Genomic DNA, 22,143 nt, shown 5'->3' with positions numbered 1-22,143 from the left:
AATTAAAGGTGTTAAAACGGGCTAGTGGGGCGGACTGACTTATCTGTTAGGCGGATTGAAAAAACATTAACCCAATCCTTTTAAAAATTGGCGGGCAAATCCGACGAACTTATGTGTAAATTGGTGGGTTGGGGCGGGTCGACCCACAACCCGTCGCAACTCACCATTAGACGGGAGAGGGCAGGCCGGCCCAGTGCCCACCATTTCATGGGTTGAAAAATTGTGAACCAACCCCCTATTTTATATGTTCAGACAAACTAACTTGACTGACCTAGCCCTAGCCCATTATAATAAATGTAATCGTGTTTTTTAGTGGGGGCTGGGAGAGAGTGTTGCAATTTTTATTGCTTAAAAAAGTGTTTAATTTTGATATCGTTATTCGTGAAGTCGCTGTTGTTTTATCTAGCGACTTTTGTTATCTTCAATTCTTCATATTTATTTTCTGAAAGCAAAGTAATAGAGAAAAACCCTATTGTGGTTTTAGAAAATTAAATTCCTATAGCGCTTTTTATTACTATTCACGAAATCCCACTCTGCAAATTATCACAGGCCGATCCACACAAACCGAGCGCTGTAGCCACCGCCGCCATTTTTGAGCTGCAGTTCCGCCCTTTCAGGTGCTGTTTCTTTTCTATTTTCTCATCTTGCTCTTTTTCGTGATTCATGATTTTACGTAAGGTTTCCCTTGGACGGAAGAATTTGATTGGATTGTTCGTGTTTCACTTTAATCCAATGTTGGTAGGGTTGGGACTGAAAATTGCAATTTTTATGAAAATTAGGGGAAAAAAACTTGCTTTTTGTGGTCCCTATTCTTCGTTGTAATCCCTGAGCATTTCTGGATGACAATTTCGGTCCTTCAACTTTCTACATATCAAATGAAATATTGCTTTTAGTTTAAACTATGTGGAATTCATGATTTTTTCGAAGCAGACGTAAGTTTCTGGTGGCTCTGCAGGATTTTGAAAGTTGATGCTATGGGGGGGAAGCGGAAAAAGGGTGGCGAGGATGGTGGTGGAAGTGGGGACGAAGGAACAGAAGAAAGAAAAGCGAAGAAGATGAAGCAGCAAAAGGAGGCCTTGCGTCCATCGATGATTAAGAACAAGGAGAAGAGGTCAGCCATTCATGCGAAATTGAAGCTCCAGAAGAAGGCTGACAAGCGGAAGAAGGTCAAGGCTCGTGAAGCAGCTGAGAAGAGGGCTCTGGAGCTTGGTGAGGATCCTCCTCCTAAGAAAACCCCTCGCACAATAGAGAATACACGTGAACTGGATGAGACAATATGCAAGCCGGATGATGATGAGCTCTTTGCTGGCAATGATGCCGATGAATTTAGTAATATTTTGAAGCAAGAACTGATTCCGAAGGTCTTGATAACCACATGCCGCTTCAATTCAACTGTAAGTGTTTTGTTATTAGGTTGGTGTCATTATTTTGGGGCTGGCTTGATGTTTTTGGACGCACAACCTACTTTTTATTAAAAATTAAAGTATCAAACATGTTTTTCTTGGGAGATAACTTAACCAATCTCCTGGTGTCGGGGGAGGGCCTAGGTATATAATTGCAGGGCAGGAGGCAATGGGGTGATTATATTTATTTTGAGGATGGTGGGTCTGGCCTACCCGATTTGTGTGACTGCAGCGAGTTTTACTTAGGTTCCATTCATACTGCATCAGTGAGCGTCTAATGCTCTGTTCAATTTCTGGCTGATTATTTATACTGCAGAGGGGACCTGGTCTTGCTTCGGATCTTCTTTCTATAATCCCCAATTCTCATTACTACAAGCGAGGAACATATGACTTAAAAAAGGTTCAGTCTTTAACTTCTCTCCCTCTCCCCCCTTCCCCGCTTCCTCACTTCCCCCCACCATGTTTTAAAACGATATGCCTTCGTTAAGTGAGATTTAAATGGTACTATTGTTGTCCATGAGACACGATTGTATTTTGTTCCATAAATTGTCATCACTCCTGCAGATTGTTGAGTATGCAAAAAATAGGGATTTCACTTCAGTCGTGGTCATCCACACAAGCCGCCGAGAACCAGGTAATCCTTACTCTAAGCCTAGCTTGATGGTTTTTGTGGCATTAACAATTCGTTATTGATACATGTGGTTTTATGTTGTGGGTTTTAAGTTATTTGTGGGACGAATGCAGATTTGGGAAGTTCTTTGCTGGACTTCAAAAACCTGTATAACATGCTATTGGTTTAATATATTTAGCTGATCAGTAATTATCTTAATCAGATACTTATCTAGCTTGTTTCTGAGCAAATTTCTTGACTGTTTGGTTGTTGTAAAATTGAAAGGGAGACGGACTTTAAAGCCTTTAAGGGATACGTCAGGTTACCTTTTATGTTTCATAATAGAAATTGACTGTGTTAATTCTTGTGAGTTGCTGCAGACGCTGTTCTGATCATTGGGGTGCCTGATGGTCCTACCGCCCACTTCAAACTTTCAAATCTTGTTTTGCATAAAGACCTTAAGGTTTGATTTTCGTTCAGCTATTCTCATAATGCATCTGTTTTTATATAAAACCTGAAGAAAGTGAACTTTCATTAAGTGGAATTTATTTCACCAAATCTTGACCATTTTATTATCATCATCATTATTATTATTATGATCATCATCATCATCATCATTATTTTTGGGTCACTTGACGCACTGAACTTGTTATTTTGTTGTTTGTATTGCTGTAAGTAAGGTTTTATCTTGCTTTGATAGTTCTTGAATTATCTGGTATGAGAAATATTACGTGCTGTTAACTGTCTGTCTTTCAATTACTGCAGAATCATGGCAATCCAACCAACCATAAGCCTGAGTTAGTTTTGACTAACTTCACGACACGCTTGGGGCACCGTGTCGGCAGGTAATTCTTTTTGCTGCTTCGTATGATAATTGAAATGTAACCGTGTCATGAAAGTTAAGTTGTAGCGGTAAAGCGTAAGCTCTATTCATTTTAAATATTGTTTTTTGCTTACAGAGTTGCTGTTTGGGGTTGATTCTTGATTTGAAATATGTTCTAGAGTAGTCATGATACAGTTTTTATGGATTTAAAAAATTAAGGTCTATAAAAGTTCATCAAGCTGGCCTTAGTTTAAGGTGTTTCAAAGTTGGCACAATCTTCCTAAATCCTAATAGAACCATCCTTTTTTTCTTTTATTCTGTATACGGTTTACCCTCTTCTGGACTGTTTGGCATTGACAGGTGGTTTTGGTACTGCATTAACATTTTTTTAATGATTCTCTGATTAGGTTAATACAATCTTTATTTCCACAAGACCCTAATTTCCGTGGTCGGAGAGTTGTTACCTTCCACAATCAACGTGGTTTTATATTCTTCCGCCATCACCGGTACTTGAGATTCCCCCTGTATGATCCAATTTCATTTCACTGAATTTTGGCCTGCTTATCTGAAGTTATATATTCTTCTCTTTGAAAGTTACATATTTGAAGGCTTAGATAGCAAACCGGTGGAATCAAAAAGTAAAGATGACAAAGATAATGACAAAGCAAACACCAAGCAAAAAGTCATTGCCCGGCTTCAGGTTTATACTTCTGATCTCTGGCTGGTGCCATAACATAAGTCCATTACATTACATGTCTATTCTTTTTTCTCCAAATGAATCCATGGCAGTAAAAGAAGTGTACAGTTTAAAATGTTTGTGGTATAAAAACTTGTTGGCCTTTTTAAGAATGCATTGTTCTACATTCGATTTGTATTATGGCTTGGTATATTGAAACAGTTTACTAGTTGACTTGTGTGCTGTGTTTAATTTGGAAAAGTTAGTTCATCAGCACTTTTCAGCTGACCCATGATTGGAAACTTGTGACAGAAATTTGAATTTATCCACTGATTATTTGTTAGTCTTGTATTTGTTAGCAGTTGAGACGTTATTTATATATTATGCTAAATGGATGTGCTCTCGTCTTTTGTTTGGGCTTACGAACTGGACGATGCTAAACAAGTATTGATGTGTTTATACCTCAATTTCAGGAATGCGGCCCACGTTTCACGCTGAAACTAATCAGTCTTCAACATGGAACCTTTGATACTAAAGCCGGTGAATTCGAATGGGTTCACAAGGTACTTTCCAAATCGCAAAAATTCTTAGCATCAGAGGCCCACCTTTTTTGTATTTCCCTGGGATATGCGTGATTAATGGTTGCTCGTATCTGTGTCTCACGTGTTCTTGATGACAGGCCGAGATGGATACAAGTCGCAGACGATTTTTCTTGTAACTTGCTTCATTTTCCAAACTGGCTACCAGTTGCAGTTGGTTTTTCTGCTTGGCATACCTTTAGCTACAGTTTCTTTGCCATTGACTGAAGCTATTGGTAAAGTAATAGCAACAGCAGCGGCGACAACAACAGTAATAGAGCTCTGAGTTGCGGAAGCTCGAATTTTGACCCTTATTCAGTTTCTTTCTTTGCTAATATTTAAAATCACTATTGTATGCACGATTATGTCCAAATGTTTCCAAAAAAAAAAAAGTCACAATTTTTTTTGCCTTAATAATTAGTTTTTATGAAGACCATTCTTTAAACGCAAGCGGACTGCGGAAAGTCTAAAGAAAAAGTTCGCCATCTTTTCTTGAATATATAAAAAATGTGGGCTTGAGTATTAGCTGTTAAAAAGTTTGCTTTTTTGAACGGCAAGCCAATAAGCAAAATGATGGCTTCTCCTTTGATATAAAATTTATTAAATAAACAAAAAAGCACTTTGGTAACTCATCCTTGTACTTTTGGCTATTTATTTCATCTACCATTAGAGGATAATATCTAAAAATGTAATCCGATTGTTGTAAAGAGATTATATATATCTTTTTTAAATTGTTAAATTTGAATCATACGAAAAAATGACTTGATTTTTCTTGTAGGCGTTGGATCAAGTGTTTGAAAAGAACAATTTTGGCACACTTCATTAGGTGTGCTCATGAGTTTGTGGTGAGTGTTCTATGATGTTAGTATAATGCAAATAGTAGTCTACAAGTCGGCGCAAAAGTATAATAATTTTGACCTAATAATATTAATAAATGGGATGGTAGCCACTCTACTACTTTGATTCTCCCCCTTAATCTTCATGATAATGTAGTTCACCTACACCAACTTCTATCCTACCTAATTTATTAAAATGCATCCTTCTAATACATTCTTTAATTAATTTTTTAAAATTCTATTGTCATTTGATAATATGTGTGCATTTAAAAATATTAGAGAAAAAATAGAATTTGGCCCCTATATTTTGTTACCAAATGATTATATGTGTTATATGACACCGATTGTGATCTTGCCAATATTGTAGTGGAAAAATGATTAAAGTGATGGAAGAAGCTGAAGATTTATTTTGACTAACACGAAAATTCTTGTTAAATTGTTAGTCAATTTTATCAGACGGTCAGACTTCAACCATAAAAAAATATTATTTTTTATGTTCAAATTATTACTCAACACTCTAGATATGAATAACATCGATCAATCTCATATGTATAAGTCACTGATACAATGATCAACATCCAATTTAGGTAATATATTGGACAAGAATTGATTTCCCCCAAAATATAACGTCTCTCGGTGACTTGCTAAATTTGGTGTATTGGGGTATTTTAAATTTGGTCCAAAAACTTATCCCCTTTTACCATTACACAATTGCCAACACATTTCGGTACATTCTTTTATTTAAAAATTATAAAAGTGAAGAGGACATCTCTATTTTAATAAATACCTTTGACCAGCAATTTAAGCTGTATTTGTCAAACTGGTATTTTTCTGTAACCAAATTTCATCCCAATTAATTAATATTCGGATTGACCAAATTGTATTAATTACGTACACGCGTATTATAAATTTCTGATGCCTATAGTTTTTATTAATTAATGGTCTGCGCTTATGTTTTTCTTTTACTGAGTCGTGATAATGGTCTTTCAACTAATCATGCTGAGTCGTCGTTTTGGTGTCTTCATTAAGAAGACGACTCGGTAAACTAATACTCCACTAATACTTGATAATTAAAGCAAATAATCGCAAATTATGCCTACAAATAATTTGGTCTTCTCGAGTTCGCTTGCGGATGTAAACTTCGTGCCTCGTGGTTCGATCCATTCGAGTTTTCGAAACTTTTCGCCTGCGATTCGTTTTTTTTTCTAGACTTGGTTTTTTTTTTTCAATTACTCGACGCGCGGTGTATGTATTATTGTTAAAAATAATAATATGAGATTTAAGTTGAAGGTTTCAAATGCATAATAATAAATCTATTGTTTTATTTAACAAAATCCACTTGAATATTCAAGTATCTTTTAATTAGTTTTGAGTTGTTTGGATAAATTTTAAATTTACGATTTAAAGTTATTTTAAATTCTATCTTCAAATTTCTCTTCTGTTTTTTTCTTTTTTTAAAAAAAAAAAAATTCGAAATCCAAAAGTAAGCTAAAGATTTCCTTTTATAGTTCAAATTTTTAATACGTTAGGGAAATGTTATGTGTACATGGAGAGTTACATGTTGGATTACACACTACACATGAAATTATAAAAGTATCCCTCCACTTTATTTGAAAAACCTCTTTCCAAAATACATTTATGTAATTTCATGTGCTACGTGTAACCCAACGTGTAATCCTCCGTGTACATGTAGCATCACCCACGTCATGTATATACTCTGATACTCATCAAGAGTAATCATTCTCTAACCATTGTTATGTTGTTGGAAACCATATGACCTTTTGGTCGATTTTCCTATTGTGAATTGTCTACATATTAGTGTTTTGACATGCTGGTTTAAGATTTGATATGATTAAGTTCGATTAAGTAACGATTTTTAAAACGAAAAATTTTATTTGTTTTTTAAAATGAAAATAGTTCTATAAATTTTATATTTATAATTTAGAACTTTACATATTTATTAAATCTTATATTTATGATTAATCTTAATTTTATTTAATGTTGTCTTAAAATAATTAAAATTGTAGTCAAACATGAAATTATAGTATAATTAAAAACGTTTTTTTCCCTCTTAAGCTCGTATAAAACTCTCTTAAACTTAAAAAACTTAAAACTTAACTTTCATCTTTCGACTTACTTCAATCTTTTTAAAACCTTATTTTTCCCGCTTAAGCTCGTACAAAATTCTCTTAAACTTAAAAAACTTAAAGCTTAACTTTCATGTTTCGACGTACTTCAATCTTTATAAAACCTTGCTAAATACACATATATAAATTAATATATATTTTAAATCGATCAAATCAACCACATATGTAGAATTTAAATTTGAGATGAGGAAAATACGTACTACAAATATATATATGAAAAATAGGGAAATTTTCCATCGGGGCTGTTATTAGAGGCCATTGTGGGAATATTGTTGGTCCGACAACACATATAATTCGATGCCTGGGGACTGTTACAAGAAATTGTATCCGCGAATAATTTGGATTAATACATTTATTTTATCTTCAAAAAAAATAAAAAATACTATTCGATAATCCGAAATATAGACACATACAAATTACATAATATATATAATATGATATAATATAATATTTTTGATGAATTTTTGACCCACTTCTTAATCTTTCGACAAAAAGAACCGTTGTAATAAGGGGAACCACGAAATTTTTAATTTAACCAAATATTAAATATATGTGAGTGTGTATACATATATGTCATAATTAGCAATAAAAAGCAATTAGTAACAGAATAATAAAACAATTAATAAAATAGCATGATAATTAAATGAGTGTTATTATATTCAAATGGCAGAGATTTCCACCAGCTGACCCCAACTCATCTCTTCTTCACCTTCTCACTCCTCAGCCACCACCACTACCACCACCACCAACCAAGCAACCACCGCCACACCGGCGGCGGAGACACCTTCTTCCTCTTCCAACTGTGGCTCCAGTTAAATCTCCATTGAACCCATCATGGGCAACTGCAACGCTTGCATAAGACCTTCGGAATCGGAGCATCAGACTCCTGAATCCCGGAAAACCAACAAGCGCTACACCAATCCGTATGTGCAATCCCCTACCCCGATCCGGGTTCTCAAAGACTTCATTCCTCGTACTAAAATCTCCGACAAGTATATCCTCGGCCGTGAGCTGGGCCGCGGCGAGTTCGGAGTCACCTATCTCTGCACCGACCGAGAGACGCGGGAGGCGCTCGCGTGCAAATCGATATCCAAAAAGAAGCTGCGTACTGCGGTGGATATCGAGGATGTCCGCCGCGAGGTTGAGATCATGTCTAGCTTGCCGGAGCACCCGAATATCGTGAAGCTACGCGCCACCTACGAGGATAACGAGGCTGTGCATCTGGTGATGGAGCTGTGCGAGGGTGGGGAGCTTTTTGATAGAATTGTGGCGCGTGGGCATTACAGCGAGAGAGCTGCGGCGGGAGTGGCGAAGACGGTCGCGGAGGTGGTGAGGATGTGTCATCAGAATGGCGTTGTACATAGAGATTTGAAGCCCGAGAATTTTTTGTTTGCCAGTAAGAAGGAGAATGCGGCGTTGAAGGCCATTGATTTTGGGTTGTCTGTGTTTTTCAAGCCTGGTAAGTCTTTTTTTTTTTTTTTTTTTTTTTGTGGTAATATGAAAAAATCGGTTCTTGATCTGTGTTGTTGGTTTTTGAATCTTTTTAAAACTTTTCGCTAGCTTTGTTTACTGGGTTTTGATTGTTTGATATCATTCTTGTTCTTCTTCGATTATATGTTACGAAATTCTGAGTTTTCTTTTCCTTTTTGTAATTTGTTAGTCCTTGCCAAGGTTGGTTTGTTGTATCGGATTTTGGTTATGTCCACTTGTTTGATCTGGTTAATCTGCTTGAAATTCAGAAGCTAAACTTTTGATTTGGTATATCATACGTTTTACCTCGTCCCATTTGGTATTATATACTGTTATTATAGATGGAATATATACTTATTGATTTGTTTTATATTCTTACGTTTAAATGCATTGATAATTCCATAATCAGGTGAAAGGTTCAATGAAATTGTGGGAAGTCCGTATTACATGGCACCGGAGGTTTTGAAGCGAAATTATGGACCCGAAGTTGATATTTGGAGTGCTGGTGTTATTTTGTATATTTTGTTGTGTGGTGTTCCTCCATTTTGGGCTGGTACTTTTACTACTCCCCTTTTCGGTACCGATCTTTTTATAGTTAGTTCACGAATTAAGCTATTTTATATCACAACCTGCGGCAGAAACCGAACAAGGGGTTGCGCTTGCAATCTTAAGAGGAGTTATCGATTTCAAGAGGGAGCCATGGCCTCAGATTTCTGAAGGTGCGAAAAACCTCGTTAGGCTGATGTTGGAACCTGATCCCCAAAAGCGTTTGACTGCACAGCAAGTACTTGGTATGTTCGTAAAGTACTCTCCTGTAGTAGATTCTTGAAAAGTGTTGATAAAGTTAGAGTGGTAGTGCCTTTATTTTATCTTTGCTGCATGTGATCACTTTTCTTTAAAATGATGATGGGGCAGCATGCTGAGAAAGGAATGGATGACCCCGGCACGCAAGAATTTTTTATTTGCTTATGGCACTTGGCCAGGATAACTAGTGTTTACTTTGGTAATAAAATAAATGCAGAACATTTCCAGAAAATAGATTTTAATTCTGTCAGTGCTAACTATGCATCATGCAGCAGAGGGCCGCTCAGTCTATATACTGGTCTTTTGCGTTTAGGATAACATTTCTCGATTATGGATTTCAATGGTAGAAACCTGGATGTCCATGGTCTTGGTGGAGATTCCTAATCAGTTTATACGCTTATGTAGAAAATGGTTCTGTTATCGTATACAAAATAATCAACTGGGCTTGTGAAATGATTTGACAGTATTTAAGTAATAATAAAATCCAAGATTAATGACCGAGACGAGACCCTATTGGGTTGTGCATTTTTCGATCTGGGTCTCCCAGAAATCCATCCGGCTACTTCTTGACTGTTTGATTAGGAAGTAATATCATATCCAGGAGGTTTAGCTTCTCTGGTCAGATAAGTGCCACTTTTTGGTTCCCTGGTCACTAATGACTTATGACTCGATCAATTTTTACGGCTCAACAAACATTTCAGACCTTCGGTTCTCAAATATTGCCACATTAAAAAAAAAGAATTTCCTTCAGCTAGTTTGTGAAAGGCAAGCATGGGTGTGTAGGGAACTGCAAGAGACAGTTTTTAAAATATTTCTATTAACAACTATTGTAACTCGCCAATCATACTGATGGCGAGGAGACAATTTTTTACATGCGGTTTTATGCAACAATTCTAACGTTTTTCTTTTCATTTGTTGTCTTGATTAGAACACCCATGGATACAAAATGCAAAAAAGGCCCCAAATGTACCATTGGGAGATATTGTGAGGGCAAGACTTAAGCAGTTTTCTGTTATGAATAGATTCAAGAAGAGAGCATTACGGGTAAGTGTCGAGCATTAGCTTAGCTGTATCTGTAACTCTTTATTTTCTATTGGAAAAATCAATATCCCTCTCACATCATGATAATTTCGGGGGAAAGATTTTCTAGTGAACAACCCGAGGCACTGTTATTTGAGGTTCATCTAATATTCTTTTATAAAATTTGCGGTCTTACCTGTCAGTAAGTTGAACTGAGGGAACAATGGTAAAAGAGTACCATTTACCACCTATGTTGATAAATTGTGTTGCTCTATAGTTTATTTCTACTTTTCCACAAATGCATGTGTAGGTCATTGCGGAACATTTATCTGTTGAAGAAGTTGAAGTTATGAGAGATATGTTTGCATTGATGGATACCGATAGAGATGGGAAAGTATCATATGAGGAACTAAAAGCTGGTCTGCGAAAAGTTGGTTCTCAGCTAGCAGAGCCTGAGATAAAGTTGTTGATGGATGTGGTAAGTATAACTTGCGGACCACCGAAAACATTGAAGTCGTTTTCTGCTTAACATAGTTGTTAAGAGTTAATGTTCACAATTGTCTTTTTCTCCCTGTTCTTCACTTTTTCTGTGTCACTTAGAGGCAGTAAGATTTGAGTATTCACTAGCTTGCCAACTTCTATTGAAATTGTGCCATATCTTGGGTGTTTAAACTTAATGGATGGATCTTGTTAGCGATTAGAAATTCAATTTGATTGACAATAATGTATTCTATCCATGATACTCAGCCTTCAAACATTGGGAAACTGCATTTCTTGTAACTTTGTTGTGAATTTGTTAACGCAACCCTGAATTGTCTGCAAGTCGTCCTTATAGAAGGTTATTCTCTAATGAATGATAGGCTGATGTTGATGGAAATGGCGTATTGGACTACGGCGAGTTTGTTGCAGTTACAATCCACTTACAGAGGATGGAGAATGACGAGCATTTCCGTAGAGCGTTTATGTTCTTTGACAGGGATGGTAGTGGGTATATTGAACTCCATGAACTGCGAGAGGCGTTAGTCGATGAGTCAGGTGAAACTGATAGTGAAGTACTAAATGACATCATGCGGGAGGTTGACACAGACAAGGTTAGACTAAAATAGTTCCGGTGTCTAATCAATTTAGTAGCTAGTCCTTCTTGAAGCTTTTTAGCCTATTTTAACTGCCATCCTATTTCAGGACGGCCAAATTAGTTACGACGAGTTTGTCGCAATGATGAAAACGGGGACAGATTGGAGAAAGGCGTCTCGACAGTACTCAAGAGAACGTTTCAAGAGCTTGAGCCTCAATCTGATGAAAGATGGCTCTCTTCAACTCCAGGATGGATTTACAGGTCAAACTGTCATGGTTTAAAGTTTTTCTTCGCAATCACAAAATCCATTGATTAAAGGTAGAACTGTCACCAATTAAAGTTTTCATGACCGCAAAACCGCCTCGCTGTTCCCAACACCTTTCTTCTTGACAACCAAAGCTTGTAAATGGAGGAACTTCAAGAAAGTAGAGTAGCATCAGACCATGCTACATTCTTTGTTCTTGTTGGCGGTCGTCTGACCGAGGAACCATGATTCGAAGATGATTGATTGATATTTATATGCTCATACGATTCGTAGGCGTAGATAGCATGTCGTGTTTGCGTCGCCTCTTGTTGTATATTTTTGTGGAGTTCACCTGTGGTGGTGTTTTATGTATATGCGTGTGCCTTGACAAGAGAGCACGGAGCAGTTGATTTTTTTAGCCGGAAATTGTGAAATTCTGGAGATAATTCGTGTGGTTTGTTCAATGTGTCTTGTCTATTTGAAGCACAATTACTGTAATATTACTTTTTATTTTTTACTTTCATCTACTCTTTCCTAATTTTTTGAATTATATATATATATATATATTATGTTTTGGCCCATGGGTTTTATGGTAGGATGGATTTATTATAATCATATGAAAAATTGTCTGAAAGTAAGGAATATAATATGATTATCATAATACTCTTGTGGTATCTATACAATATAATAATGCATGAATTTCTTATAATAATTACTTTAGTCAAATTAATGGATGGACAAAAATGTCTCTTGTTACTTATAACTATCATCTTTTAATTTTATTTTAAAATTTAAAAATTCTAAAAAAATTCAATATTTTTAGATGTACTTATTTATGTATGTGAATTTTTGCGTGCGTGAACTACTAGTATAAAGTAAACGAGGAGGGCAATATTTAATTTCCATCTTATGTAGTTATCATTAATTTATTGAAATGTAAAAAATTAAATACATATACTACTTATATAGCACCAATGTCTATAATATTTGTGATGTAATTACCTCCATTTTAATTATGCATGGTTTTTTCGTTCATCTTAATTCTTAAACATACAATATTCTCTCTCTATTTTTTTAATTAATATATTTCATTAGCTAAACTTTGAAATTAGAGATGGCAATGAGTCGAGTTTAAATCCGACCTCGCATTGAACCCGACCCGACGGGGCGGGTTTAGACTCGATCAAACGGGTCCACATGCAGGTCCGGGACGGGTCTCGAGTTTGGCCGGATCCATTCCGAACCCACCCCGCCAAATATGTATATATATATTAAATATAAATATAAAATATGTATATATATAATATATAATTATATTATTTATATTACATAATCAATACTTTATCCTTAATTTGAGTTTATAATATTTTTGGATTTAAATAATTTAATATATTATGATATTTTTAATATGAAAATATATTATTATGATTTTTCCTTTGTTATTAATTATTATTTAAATTAAAAATGATATTTTAATTTGTAAGAATATTTTTTTATTCTAAATATTATTAATATAAATTTGAAAAATAAATTTAATGATGGTTTGTTAATTTTTTAACTTAATTAAATTTTTTATTTAATAAAATTTAAATTATATTTAATTTGACGGATCCAACGAGTCTAACTTAGATTGGATCTGCTGGGTTCACGGGACGGGATGAGTCCACGGGTAGGCGGGGCGGGTCCCGGGTTTGCCCAAACCTGCCCCGAATCCGTCCCGTTGTCATTCCTATTTGAAATGCATATAAATATTTTTCGATTTGAAGGAATTAAATAGAAATAAGACGAAAATTTGTATATAAATTTGTTTTTCTCATGATTTTTTTAATTTGTATGAAAAAAATGTATATAAAAAGAAAATTTGTATGTAAATTTTATTTTTCTAATGATTATTTTAATTTATTTGTAAAAATATAAATTAATAATAAATTAACAAAGACATGATAAAAAGTAAATCTTATCTAAATAATTATTAAAAAAAAATTAGAAAATATATATCTAAATTGCAAAGTGAATTAGTCTTGAAATAAAAATGGAGCCCACTGAATCCAATTTGGCTTTATAGCCCCAAATCTCACTTCTCGTCACAAAGGAATTAACGAAATTCCACTGAAATTGTGTGTAAGTAATGGGGGTGGACTACTACAACATCCTCAAGGTCAACCGCAACGCCACCGCCGACGACTTGAAGAAATCCTACCGCCGCCTCGCCATGATTTGGCATCCCGACAAGAACATCAACAAGCAAGAAGCAGAGGCCAAGTTCAAGCAGATTTCCGAGGCTTACGACGTCTTGAGTGACCCGCAGAAGCGTCATATCTACGATCTTTGTGGAGAGGAAGGCCTCAAATCGGGTCAAGTCCCGAATCCTACACGCGCCGCGCGGAATCGTCATCAGGGTTTTCACCACAACCATCAGCAGCATCCGAACCCGAGTTTCCGGTTCAATCCCAGAAATGCGAATGATATTTACGCGGAAATTTTCGGGGAGAATAGTAACGGAAATGCGAGTAGCAGCAGTAACGGCGGTGGGAATGGGATTAGGAGAGAGGGGTATTTCAGGAGTACGACGATGAATAGCGGCGAGGGGGCCAGAAAGGCGCCGCCTTTGGAGAACGTGCTCGTGTGTGGTTTGGAAGAGTTGTACGGTGGTGTTACGCGGAAAATGAAGATTTCGAGGAATGTTTTTGATGGGCATGGGTATGCACCTTTTCTTTTATTTTTCTTTAATAATCGAGTATTTGGTTGTGTGTTTCTTTATCCTCAGTCTGATTGTTCAGTCTGAAGTAGAATTCTTGTGAGGTTGCTGTTGTGCGTGCAATTATTGAATTTTTTTGTTGTGTTTTCCTGTTTCTTGGTTATGTAATCACGTGTGATTGTTATGTTCTTGAATTTTTTCTGCTGCTTTTTCGGGATTTTTAAGTGCAAGATTGCTTTTTTCCCTTTTGGTTGCATTTTACAACGCCATGTGTGATTTCCTCCGTTTTATTTTACGTTTATATTGATCAAACGTGTTCCTCTTTTATTTAGTAATTCTTGGAGGTTTTGATGCTTCTTGAGGTAGTTTGAAATGCAAGTATTTAATTTCTGTACATAGGGTTTTCGGGTGTCAAAATTGGCTATTTGTGGCATGAATCACGTGATTGTTGTGGATAATTGGGTTTTTGGTATGCAAGATTTCTTTCTTCTTTTATTCCACAAATTTTGGGTGCACTTTTGGTTATGTTTTTAGTTATTTCCTCTTGTACCTGTCAGGTCATGTCATGCGGCTGGACTATTATCTATATTTATATATGTAGTCCTGGTCAGTAGGAATTAGGTCCATTGCATTCTTGATTATTACATGAACATTAAGAGGAGTGGGTGATCGTGCAACTTGGTTTTGGATGGAAAAAATGTGTGAAATAGAAAGTATGTGCGAGATGCGGTTCGCGACCTTTTACTTTCTTTCTTGTCACGCCTTCTGAATGCCTTTTCGAGTGGCGATGCATCTTCCCTTGTGATGTATGATTGAACTTCAACTTCTTTAGCCTGTCAGAGTTAAACATCAGTTATCAAGAACAATAAGTTCATGAATAAAATCAGCATGGAACTTGCGTCTTACTGTGTTAAATTTATATTATCCATGTTATAATGTTAAGAGTGATGAGATTCCTTATATCTTCTTTCACTTTGATAAGCATGTGTTGTGTTATGCCTTTAGTTGCAATACATATTCACCAATATCCATTGACCATTGTAAGATACAATTTGAGTGGAATTATTTCCATGAGTCATGTAGAATTAACCTTGTAATTGGTCAAGTGAAAAATAGAGATCCACAAACTAAAAATTGAATTTGGGGTGGCTGTCTGCTACAATGGTGAATTGCACGTGTTTACTTTTAATTTCACAAATTTCACGCCTCGGTCCACCCAGTTCCCAAGCGCCTCAGTCTTTGTTCTGTTTTTTATAAATCTTTTTGTGTTTTAAATTTTAAGATAAGAAAGGAAAGTTCATCAAACCCTAGAATAAAATAAAAGGGCCTAAGGAAAGTCATATATTTTCCCTTTTTTAATTTAAAAAAAATTAAATTGAGGTTCTATTTCCTAAAATATTCAAATTTACATTTATTGATAGATTGATAACAACTATAAACTAGGATTTAAATTGTCAATCTTCATTAAACTAGAATCTAATTTTAAGTTAGTAGAGAAAATCCCTACACTATGGTAAAAAAGAAAAATAAAAGTAAAGAAAAATTCTACTAGTAATAACGGTTTTCTTAACTACACACAACATACTAAAAATAATATATCAGTATTTTGGATTAAAAAAGTAAAAGTAAGGCATAAATATACGAATAATGAAAGGTTTTCTTAATGCATTATCAAAATATATGTAGTATACTATAAAGTAAGATAAATATCTTTGTGAAATGATATATTTTTGCTTAGATTAATTATTTCAATAATAGTTTTTTTTGTCATATAATATCATTAAATAAATATATTATTTTGAAAAATTAATTTTGCGCCTTGCTTCGATAAGGCGCGCGCCTCGCCTTGCGCCTCAGGCTCAGGCTCCAGGACCCTTTGTGCCTTAGTGCGCCTTGCGCCCTTAACAACTATGCTCATTCATCAATTAGGCTCACATACTATGTGATTGTGATCATGAAAAAGGAGCTGCTGTTTCCTTGGAAGTTGCAAACCTCAACAACATATACTATATGCCATACTAGGGTCCTTTTTGAGTTTATGATTATGACTAGAAAGAACTTCTGAACCGGATTAGTAAGTACGGGCGCTTTCCAATTGCGAAATTGGATTTATCCTAGAATCATTGTTATATATCTATAGATATAGACATGCATCCATAATACTCCTACGGCCTTGTTTGGTTTAATGGATAAAAAAAGACCGATAACGTTTTCACATGTTATCTCATGTTTGGTTGGACTTTAAAATCAGAAAATTTTATCCACGAGTCCATTATAATTCACTATTACCAATTTATAAATCTTCAGTTCTTCAACAACATGATTAGCACACAAATTACTCTTCTACCCTTTTGTCAGTAGCTTTGGGCAAACCGAGCAAATATTAATTGCGGCTTTATAGGAATTATCATTATTGTCACAATTGTTATATTTCCTAATAACTACTGCTGGAGCAGCAGCTGTGGCGAAGGAAAATCTCGAGTTTGCAGTATTATTTTAAAGAGGATTTTTATTTATCGAATCTTCATATCTTTTACCCCCAATCTTGTGTCCCTATAGATTTGGCAAAGACTTGATTTATCTTCTTTGTTGTTTGTTGACAAATTCACTAGCATATATATGAAGGTCTGTTATAGAAAATGGTGGTGAAAAATTGAAGCCACAGGTCGTGGAGAAGAGGTGGAAGAAAGAAAGTCGTGTATAAAAAAAAAAAAAAAAAGGAAAGATACAAAATAACATCTATTTACAAATTTAACCTGTTAATCAAATATATTAATAATTAGTAATGATTATTATTTAACCATAATATAATAATAATACCGTAGTAATTGTTCAATTATATCGAGGGCAAAAAATGCATAACCAGAATTTATCCATCGTATAAAAATCATACCAGACACTATAAAATTACCACCATACACTATTTATTCATATCTTTAATTTTTTTCATCATTCATTATCTGTCCTATCCAACTAATTAAACGGTACCCTTTAGCCTATAGTCTGTATAGAATATAGAATATTGGTGATATCATACAAATATGGATTTCTGTACACACTTTATGATTTGATTAGATGTGTCTCCGATATTATGTCTCTTATGACTTCTTTGTGATCTGCAATTTGTTTTCTTATAGAAAGATTATAAATTATAATCACAAGTTTTTTATACTTGAAGGCCAAAGTTTTTACCTAATGGATAAAATAAATATGATAACATGAAAATTGTACGAAGATTGGAGATACTTGTTATTTTTGTAATATGTGGTAAACCTCCAATTTTTCTGGTGGTGTCTGAGTGATATTATGATACAAGCATCATCTTGTGTTACATAATCTAAATATGTTGAGGCAATATGTTTAGGGACATCATATTCTCCATATAGTGCTTAGCTATTTTGTAAAATTTCTGAGAGCTGAAACTGGTTCAACTGTATTTAGAGATGCTAATGACCATTTTGCATGTTAAACATCATGCTGCTATTAACTTTACTCTAAAAGTAATGAAATCAAATATGGGCCTGTAAACTGACCAAACCTGCCAATGCAGTATTGTTTTAATTTTTGTAAAACACAAATTTTTAACTTTTTTCTTTAGACCTTGTATTCGTGAAACCAAGTATTGTCCATACTGATTGTTAACAGTAAGAAGAAGTAAATTGCAATTATAAAATTTCTTGCATATGTTGCTGTTAGATTATTTTCTTTGTGTACCTTTGAATTGTATTCTGTTTTGATTTGTTCTTTGTTTCTTGCAGCCATCCTCATTTGGTGGAAGAGATCGTAACTATTGATGTAAAACCAGGCTGGAAGAAAGGCACAAAAATAACTTTCCCAGAGAAAGGCAATGAAGAACCTGGCATCATTCCTGCAGATGTTATTTTTGTTTTGGATGAAAGATCTCATCCAGTTTATACAAGGGATGGTAATGATTTGATCGTGAAGCAGGAAATAACACTTCTCGAATCCCTCACTGGAAAGACTTTGGAGCTTACCACTCTGGATGGGAGGAATATATCGGTCCCTTTAACTGAGATTATTAAACCTGGGCATGAGGTTGTTGTCCCTAATGAAGGAATGCCTATTTCAAAGGATCCAAGGAAGAAGGGATCCTTGAGGATCCAAATTGATGTGAAGTACCCTAAAAGGTTTACCGAAGGACAAAAATATGAATTGAGGCGAGTTTTGGGATGAAATACATAAAAAAAAAAAACTCAAATAAGTCGGTGCTGCTAGAAATGCAACACTAAGTTGTAAATACGAAATTTGAATGCTATTAAAGTGTGAATATCAGAAAGAATTTGTTCGAGGTGATACTTGGTCATTGATTGATGGAAAATGCTTACTGCCATGGAATTGAATGCTTAAAATGAGAGAGTATGAATTTTGTGGGATTAGTGATGGCAGTCTGCTGGAGAACAAAGCAGAAATGTATGAAGACAAGTTTTCCTGTTTGAAGGTCATACTTTTGGTTAAAACTTTTATGTCTTACAGTTACTCCATGATCGATCTTTCATTTTCATGGCAATTTTAGTTTATTTGTACCTCCCCAAACACACCTCCCTCTCCAACACAAGTTATTGATAGAATCCGAACTTGAGATAGGAGTAAAGCTATGTGACCTAGAAGGAGAGAATTGTCCCTGCTTGTGACTGAGGATTCATATAATCATATGAAGTGTTATTTTTCTTGGCTTGTCTATGGCTCCCAATGAGACTCGTTTTTTGCTTTTTGGTGAATGTCAAATCTTGAATATTGACACTTGTGCGTAACATGTTTTTGTATGAAATCCTGGACGGTGTTGTCTTGTGATCCAAGCCCTCTTAGTGTTAGACAGACCTATTCTAGGTAAGAATTTTTTTCTTCTCGGTGAAGCTTTACATATGTTTGAAATGGTATATCGGCTCTTCTTCTCTATTATCTCCTATTTTCTGGTATTATTCAAGGCCTTTCCATTGCTCTCCCCGTGAATATACTTGTTTGAAGTTCAAATAGTTTAGGCAGCTCATGTAGTGCTTAGAGGTGGATCCAACAAGTATGAGCAAAGAATTTGTCACATTTCTTTTTAACACAAAAGTATATATAGTACACTTGTCAAATTTGTTTATGATGGATAGATATGAGTCGGATGAACGTGTGAAGTTAGTAAAACACATTATCCTTTTCACTAGCCTGTGTATGGTATAGTATACAGGTGGAAATAGAAAAGTGTGCCACCAAGTATCCCATGTACCACTATTTGTTTCCTTTATCATGCTAGGAAAATGATTTCTTATGCCACTTGGGGGAAGTTGAAACAGATGAAAATTGTAGGGAGTAGAAAGGCACATAGTGGCATAGGACTAAGTTAGAACATATTGTATGGTCTAGGGAGAAAGTGGTTTAGGGCCTAAAATTGGTAACATTGTCAAGATTTTTGGTTAAACCCAACCATGACAAAGATCAACATGGCGAAGAAACCGGCTATTAACTTGATGGGTACTTTTATAATAAACCGGACCGGCTTATAATCTAGCACTTTCGGTACCATTTAGGTTTGGTTTAAGCACCAAACACTAGGATCTTATAGTATGATGGAATATAATATGTTTTGGCTATATGAGAATGGTGTAATAGCATAAACTTATCCTTACAAAAGAGAGATGCGTTTGATCTCAGGTTAAAAGAGACACCTCCGTTGTAATAATACATAAGCATATAATATGTATTTATTGAAGCCTGGAGAGTGGCTTTCGTTTTCTAGTGAATTAAGTTTGAATTCTCTAGTAATTAAATGAATACGATTATGGAAAAGAAGTAAATGTATAGGAAAGGGAAATTTCACGAAGGAATGTGACTTAACGTTTCCCACTTGCAATGAACGACATAGTGGTCCGCCGCATTAAATAGATTTGCATTTTGCTACGTCCTGTGCCTATTTATTACGAGTATTAAAGGAGTTATTGAATGCCAAACTTTATTTCATTAAATAATAATAATTGTTATTTTTTTAAAAAAAACAATAACAAGGCCTTGAATTGAAGCAGGATAAACATTAAATTTTTTGTGAATCTTTTTACACACACACACATATACATATATATATATATATATATACCGGTTAAAACCGGTCGAACCGGCTAAGAACCGATCCCAAAAACCGGCCAGAAAACCGGTTGAACCGGTTTTCGAATTTTTTTTTTTTTAAATTGTTTTTTTTTTAATTTTAAAATCTTAATTTAATATTTTATTATATATATACACATGATTATTTGAAATTTATACTTCGTTAAAAATATTATTTTTCTATTATTATATTTTTTTAATTAATTTATTTATTTTTAAAAATATAGTATATATAACTATAATTAATATTTTAAATATATTTATATAGTTATTTATTTTTTAAACTATGATAAATATATTTTTGTTTATTTATATACATCTGTTAGATTTTTAAAATTTAAAAGATATTATTAATTATATTATATTATATAAACGGTTTTCCGGTCCGACCGTTTGGTTAAAACGGTCGAACCAGTTGGACCGTTTTTTTAAGGTAGACCAGTTCGATCACCAGTCCGATTATGAAAACACTGTATTTAAGAAGATGTTTTGACTAAATTTATTTTATGTAGTAGCTTATAAACTTTGACACGTTAATTGTTATCAATTCAGTGAGGTCCATTAATTTTTTTTAACTAAACGTTTTTTTTTAGAGCGGATGAATTTACGAATAATATCTTTTAGAGATAAATATAAAAGTTAAAATTTCTACTTAAAAGCGTGGACTATATGATTATTGATAAATATTAAAAGTTAGCACTTTTATAGTATATATATAAATTCTCAAATAACGGGAAATTTTACTCTATTTTTAGGATAATACCCGCCCTGAATTTAAATGTTGACATATATTTTTAAGATAAAAATTTTTATGAGACGGTCTCAAGGGTCATTTTTTTAGACGGCCTTTTATATGGGTTATCAATTAAAAAATATTACATTTTATGCCTAAAGTATTACTTATTATTATAAATATGTATATGGTTGACCCGTCTCACGGATGAGACCGTCTCACATGAGTGTTTGAAATGTCCTAGAACTTCTACTGGAATTTTTTTTTTTAAACTCTCTAACGATGAAATAATGAATATAAATATATATATGTCCATACATATATATATATATCGTACTTAATTTAAAATACAAATACACAAAAGATACAATAAAAGTACACGCATGCAATTAAATACTTAAAAATAATTACTAAATAATAATTTATAAGAATGCCATAATAAAACTCCTAAATAATATTTCTTTCACAAAAATTCATGAAAACTTAGAAAATAAATACTTAAATCTAAAATTCATGCATATACTAAAAATCTATAATAATAAAATCTATGCGGAAATAAATGTTCTAGTCTCAACATAAAATTCATAATAGAGCGATGGTCACGGGTACTAGCCGCCTGGATACTCATACGCTCTCACCGCCAGTCGGGAACACATTATCCTTATTGACATTTTGCTCACCTGCACCATTTAAATCTAGTAAGCCTAGAGGCTCAGCACGTTCTATCCTTACATAACAAAATGAAACCACACACAAGCACACATCATATAAAATACGTGAATAATAATTATACGTGCATGATCTTAAAATTATATGCATATAAACATAAATAAATAATCATACTTCTAAATCATCATGCTATAACATAATTCATCATACTTTATAATTTTCGTAAAAATAACATATCATGATTTCTTAGTT

The 22,143-nt window shown here is 34.3% G+C and overlaps 3 protein-coding genes across 3 annotated transcripts; all 3 read left to right on the top strand.

Moving 5' to 3' along the window:
* The first annotated feature begins 481 nt into the window (after positions 1–481).
* Positions 482–4,582, top strand: LOC140864662 (uncharacterized). Its single transcript, XM_073268955.1, has 10 exons — positions 482–617; positions 956–1,394; positions 1,720–1,803; positions 1,968–2,037; positions 2,394–2,476; positions 2,779–2,858; positions 3,244–3,342; positions 3,431–3,536; positions 3,986–4,075; positions 4,192–4,582. Exons 2-10 carry the CDS (start codon positions 975–977, stop codon positions 4,228–4,230), a joined length of 1,071 nt encoding a protein of 356 aa, XP_073125056.1. The 5' UTR covers positions 482–617; positions 956–974; the 3' UTR covers positions 4,231–4,582.
* A 3,141-nt stretch (positions 4,583–7,723) lies between these two features.
* LOC140865962 (calcium-dependent protein kinase 10-like) lies at positions 7,724–12,209 on the top strand. The gene is made up of 7 exons (XM_073270811.1): positions 7,724–8,532; positions 8,953–9,096; positions 9,182–9,334; positions 10,276–10,391; positions 10,678–10,845; positions 11,228–11,458; positions 11,550–12,209. Exons 1-7 carry the CDS (start codon positions 7,908–7,910, stop codon positions 11,721–11,723), a joined length of 1,611 nt encoding a protein of 536 aa, XP_073126912.1. The 5' UTR covers positions 7,724–7,907; the 3' UTR covers positions 11,724–12,209.
* Positions 12,210–13,765: 1,556 nt separating this feature from the next.
* On the top strand, positions 13,766–18,862 carry LOC140863474 (uncharacterized). The gene is made up of 2 exons (XM_073266931.1): positions 13,766–14,386; positions 18,143–18,862. The coding sequence occupies exons 1-2, from the start codon at positions 13,815–13,817 to the stop codon at positions 18,576–18,578; spliced, it is 1,008 nt and encodes a 335-aa protein (XP_073123032.1). The 5' UTR covers positions 13,766–13,814; the 3' UTR covers positions 18,579–18,862.
* The last annotated feature ends 3,281 nt before the right edge of the window (positions 18,863–22,143 follow it).

This window comes from Henckelia pumila, chromosome 4, assembly GCF_033568475.1.
Source record: "Henckelia pumila isolate YLH828 chromosome 4, ASM3356847v2, whole genome shotgun sequence".
NCBI lineage: Eukaryota > Viridiplantae > Streptophyta > Magnoliopsida > Lamiales > Gesneriaceae > Henckelia > Henckelia pumila.
This window is presented reverse-complemented; position numbering and strand designations above follow the sequence as displayed.

Bases quoted from the DNA above. Each gene is read 5' to 3' on its own strand.
- LOC140864662 (XM_073268955.1), top strand. From the start codon at position 975: ATGGGGGGGAAGCGGAAAAAGGGTGGCGAGGATGGTGGTGGAAGTGGG. The intron at 1,804-1,967 runs GTTCAGTCTTTA...TCACTCCTGCAG, and splicing joins GAACATATGACTTAAAAAAG to ATTGTTGAGTATGCAAAAAA. The intron at 3,343-3,430 runs GTACTTGAGATT...TCTCTTTGAAAG, and splicing joins ATATTCTTCCGCCATCACCG to TTACATATTTGAAGGCTTAG.
- LOC140863474 (XM_073266931.1), top strand. From the start codon at position 13,815: ATGGGGGTGGACTACTACAACATCCTCAAGGTCAACCGCAACGCCACC. The intron at 14,387-18,142 runs GTATGCACCTTT...TGTTTCTTGCAG, and splicing joins AATGTTTTTGATGGGCATGG to CCATCCTCATTTGGTGGAAG.
- LOC140865962 (XM_073270811.1), top strand. From the start codon at position 7,908: ATGGGCAACTGCAACGCTTGCATAAGACCTTCGGAATCGGAGCATCAG. The intron at 8,533-8,952 runs GTAAGTCTTTTT...TTCCATAATCAG, and splicing joins GTCTGTGTTTTTCAAGCCTG to GTGAAAGGTTCAATGAAATT. The intron at 11,459-11,549 runs GTTAGACTAAAA...ATCCTATTTCAG, and splicing joins GGGAGGTTGACACAGACAAG to GACGGCCAAATTAGTTACGA.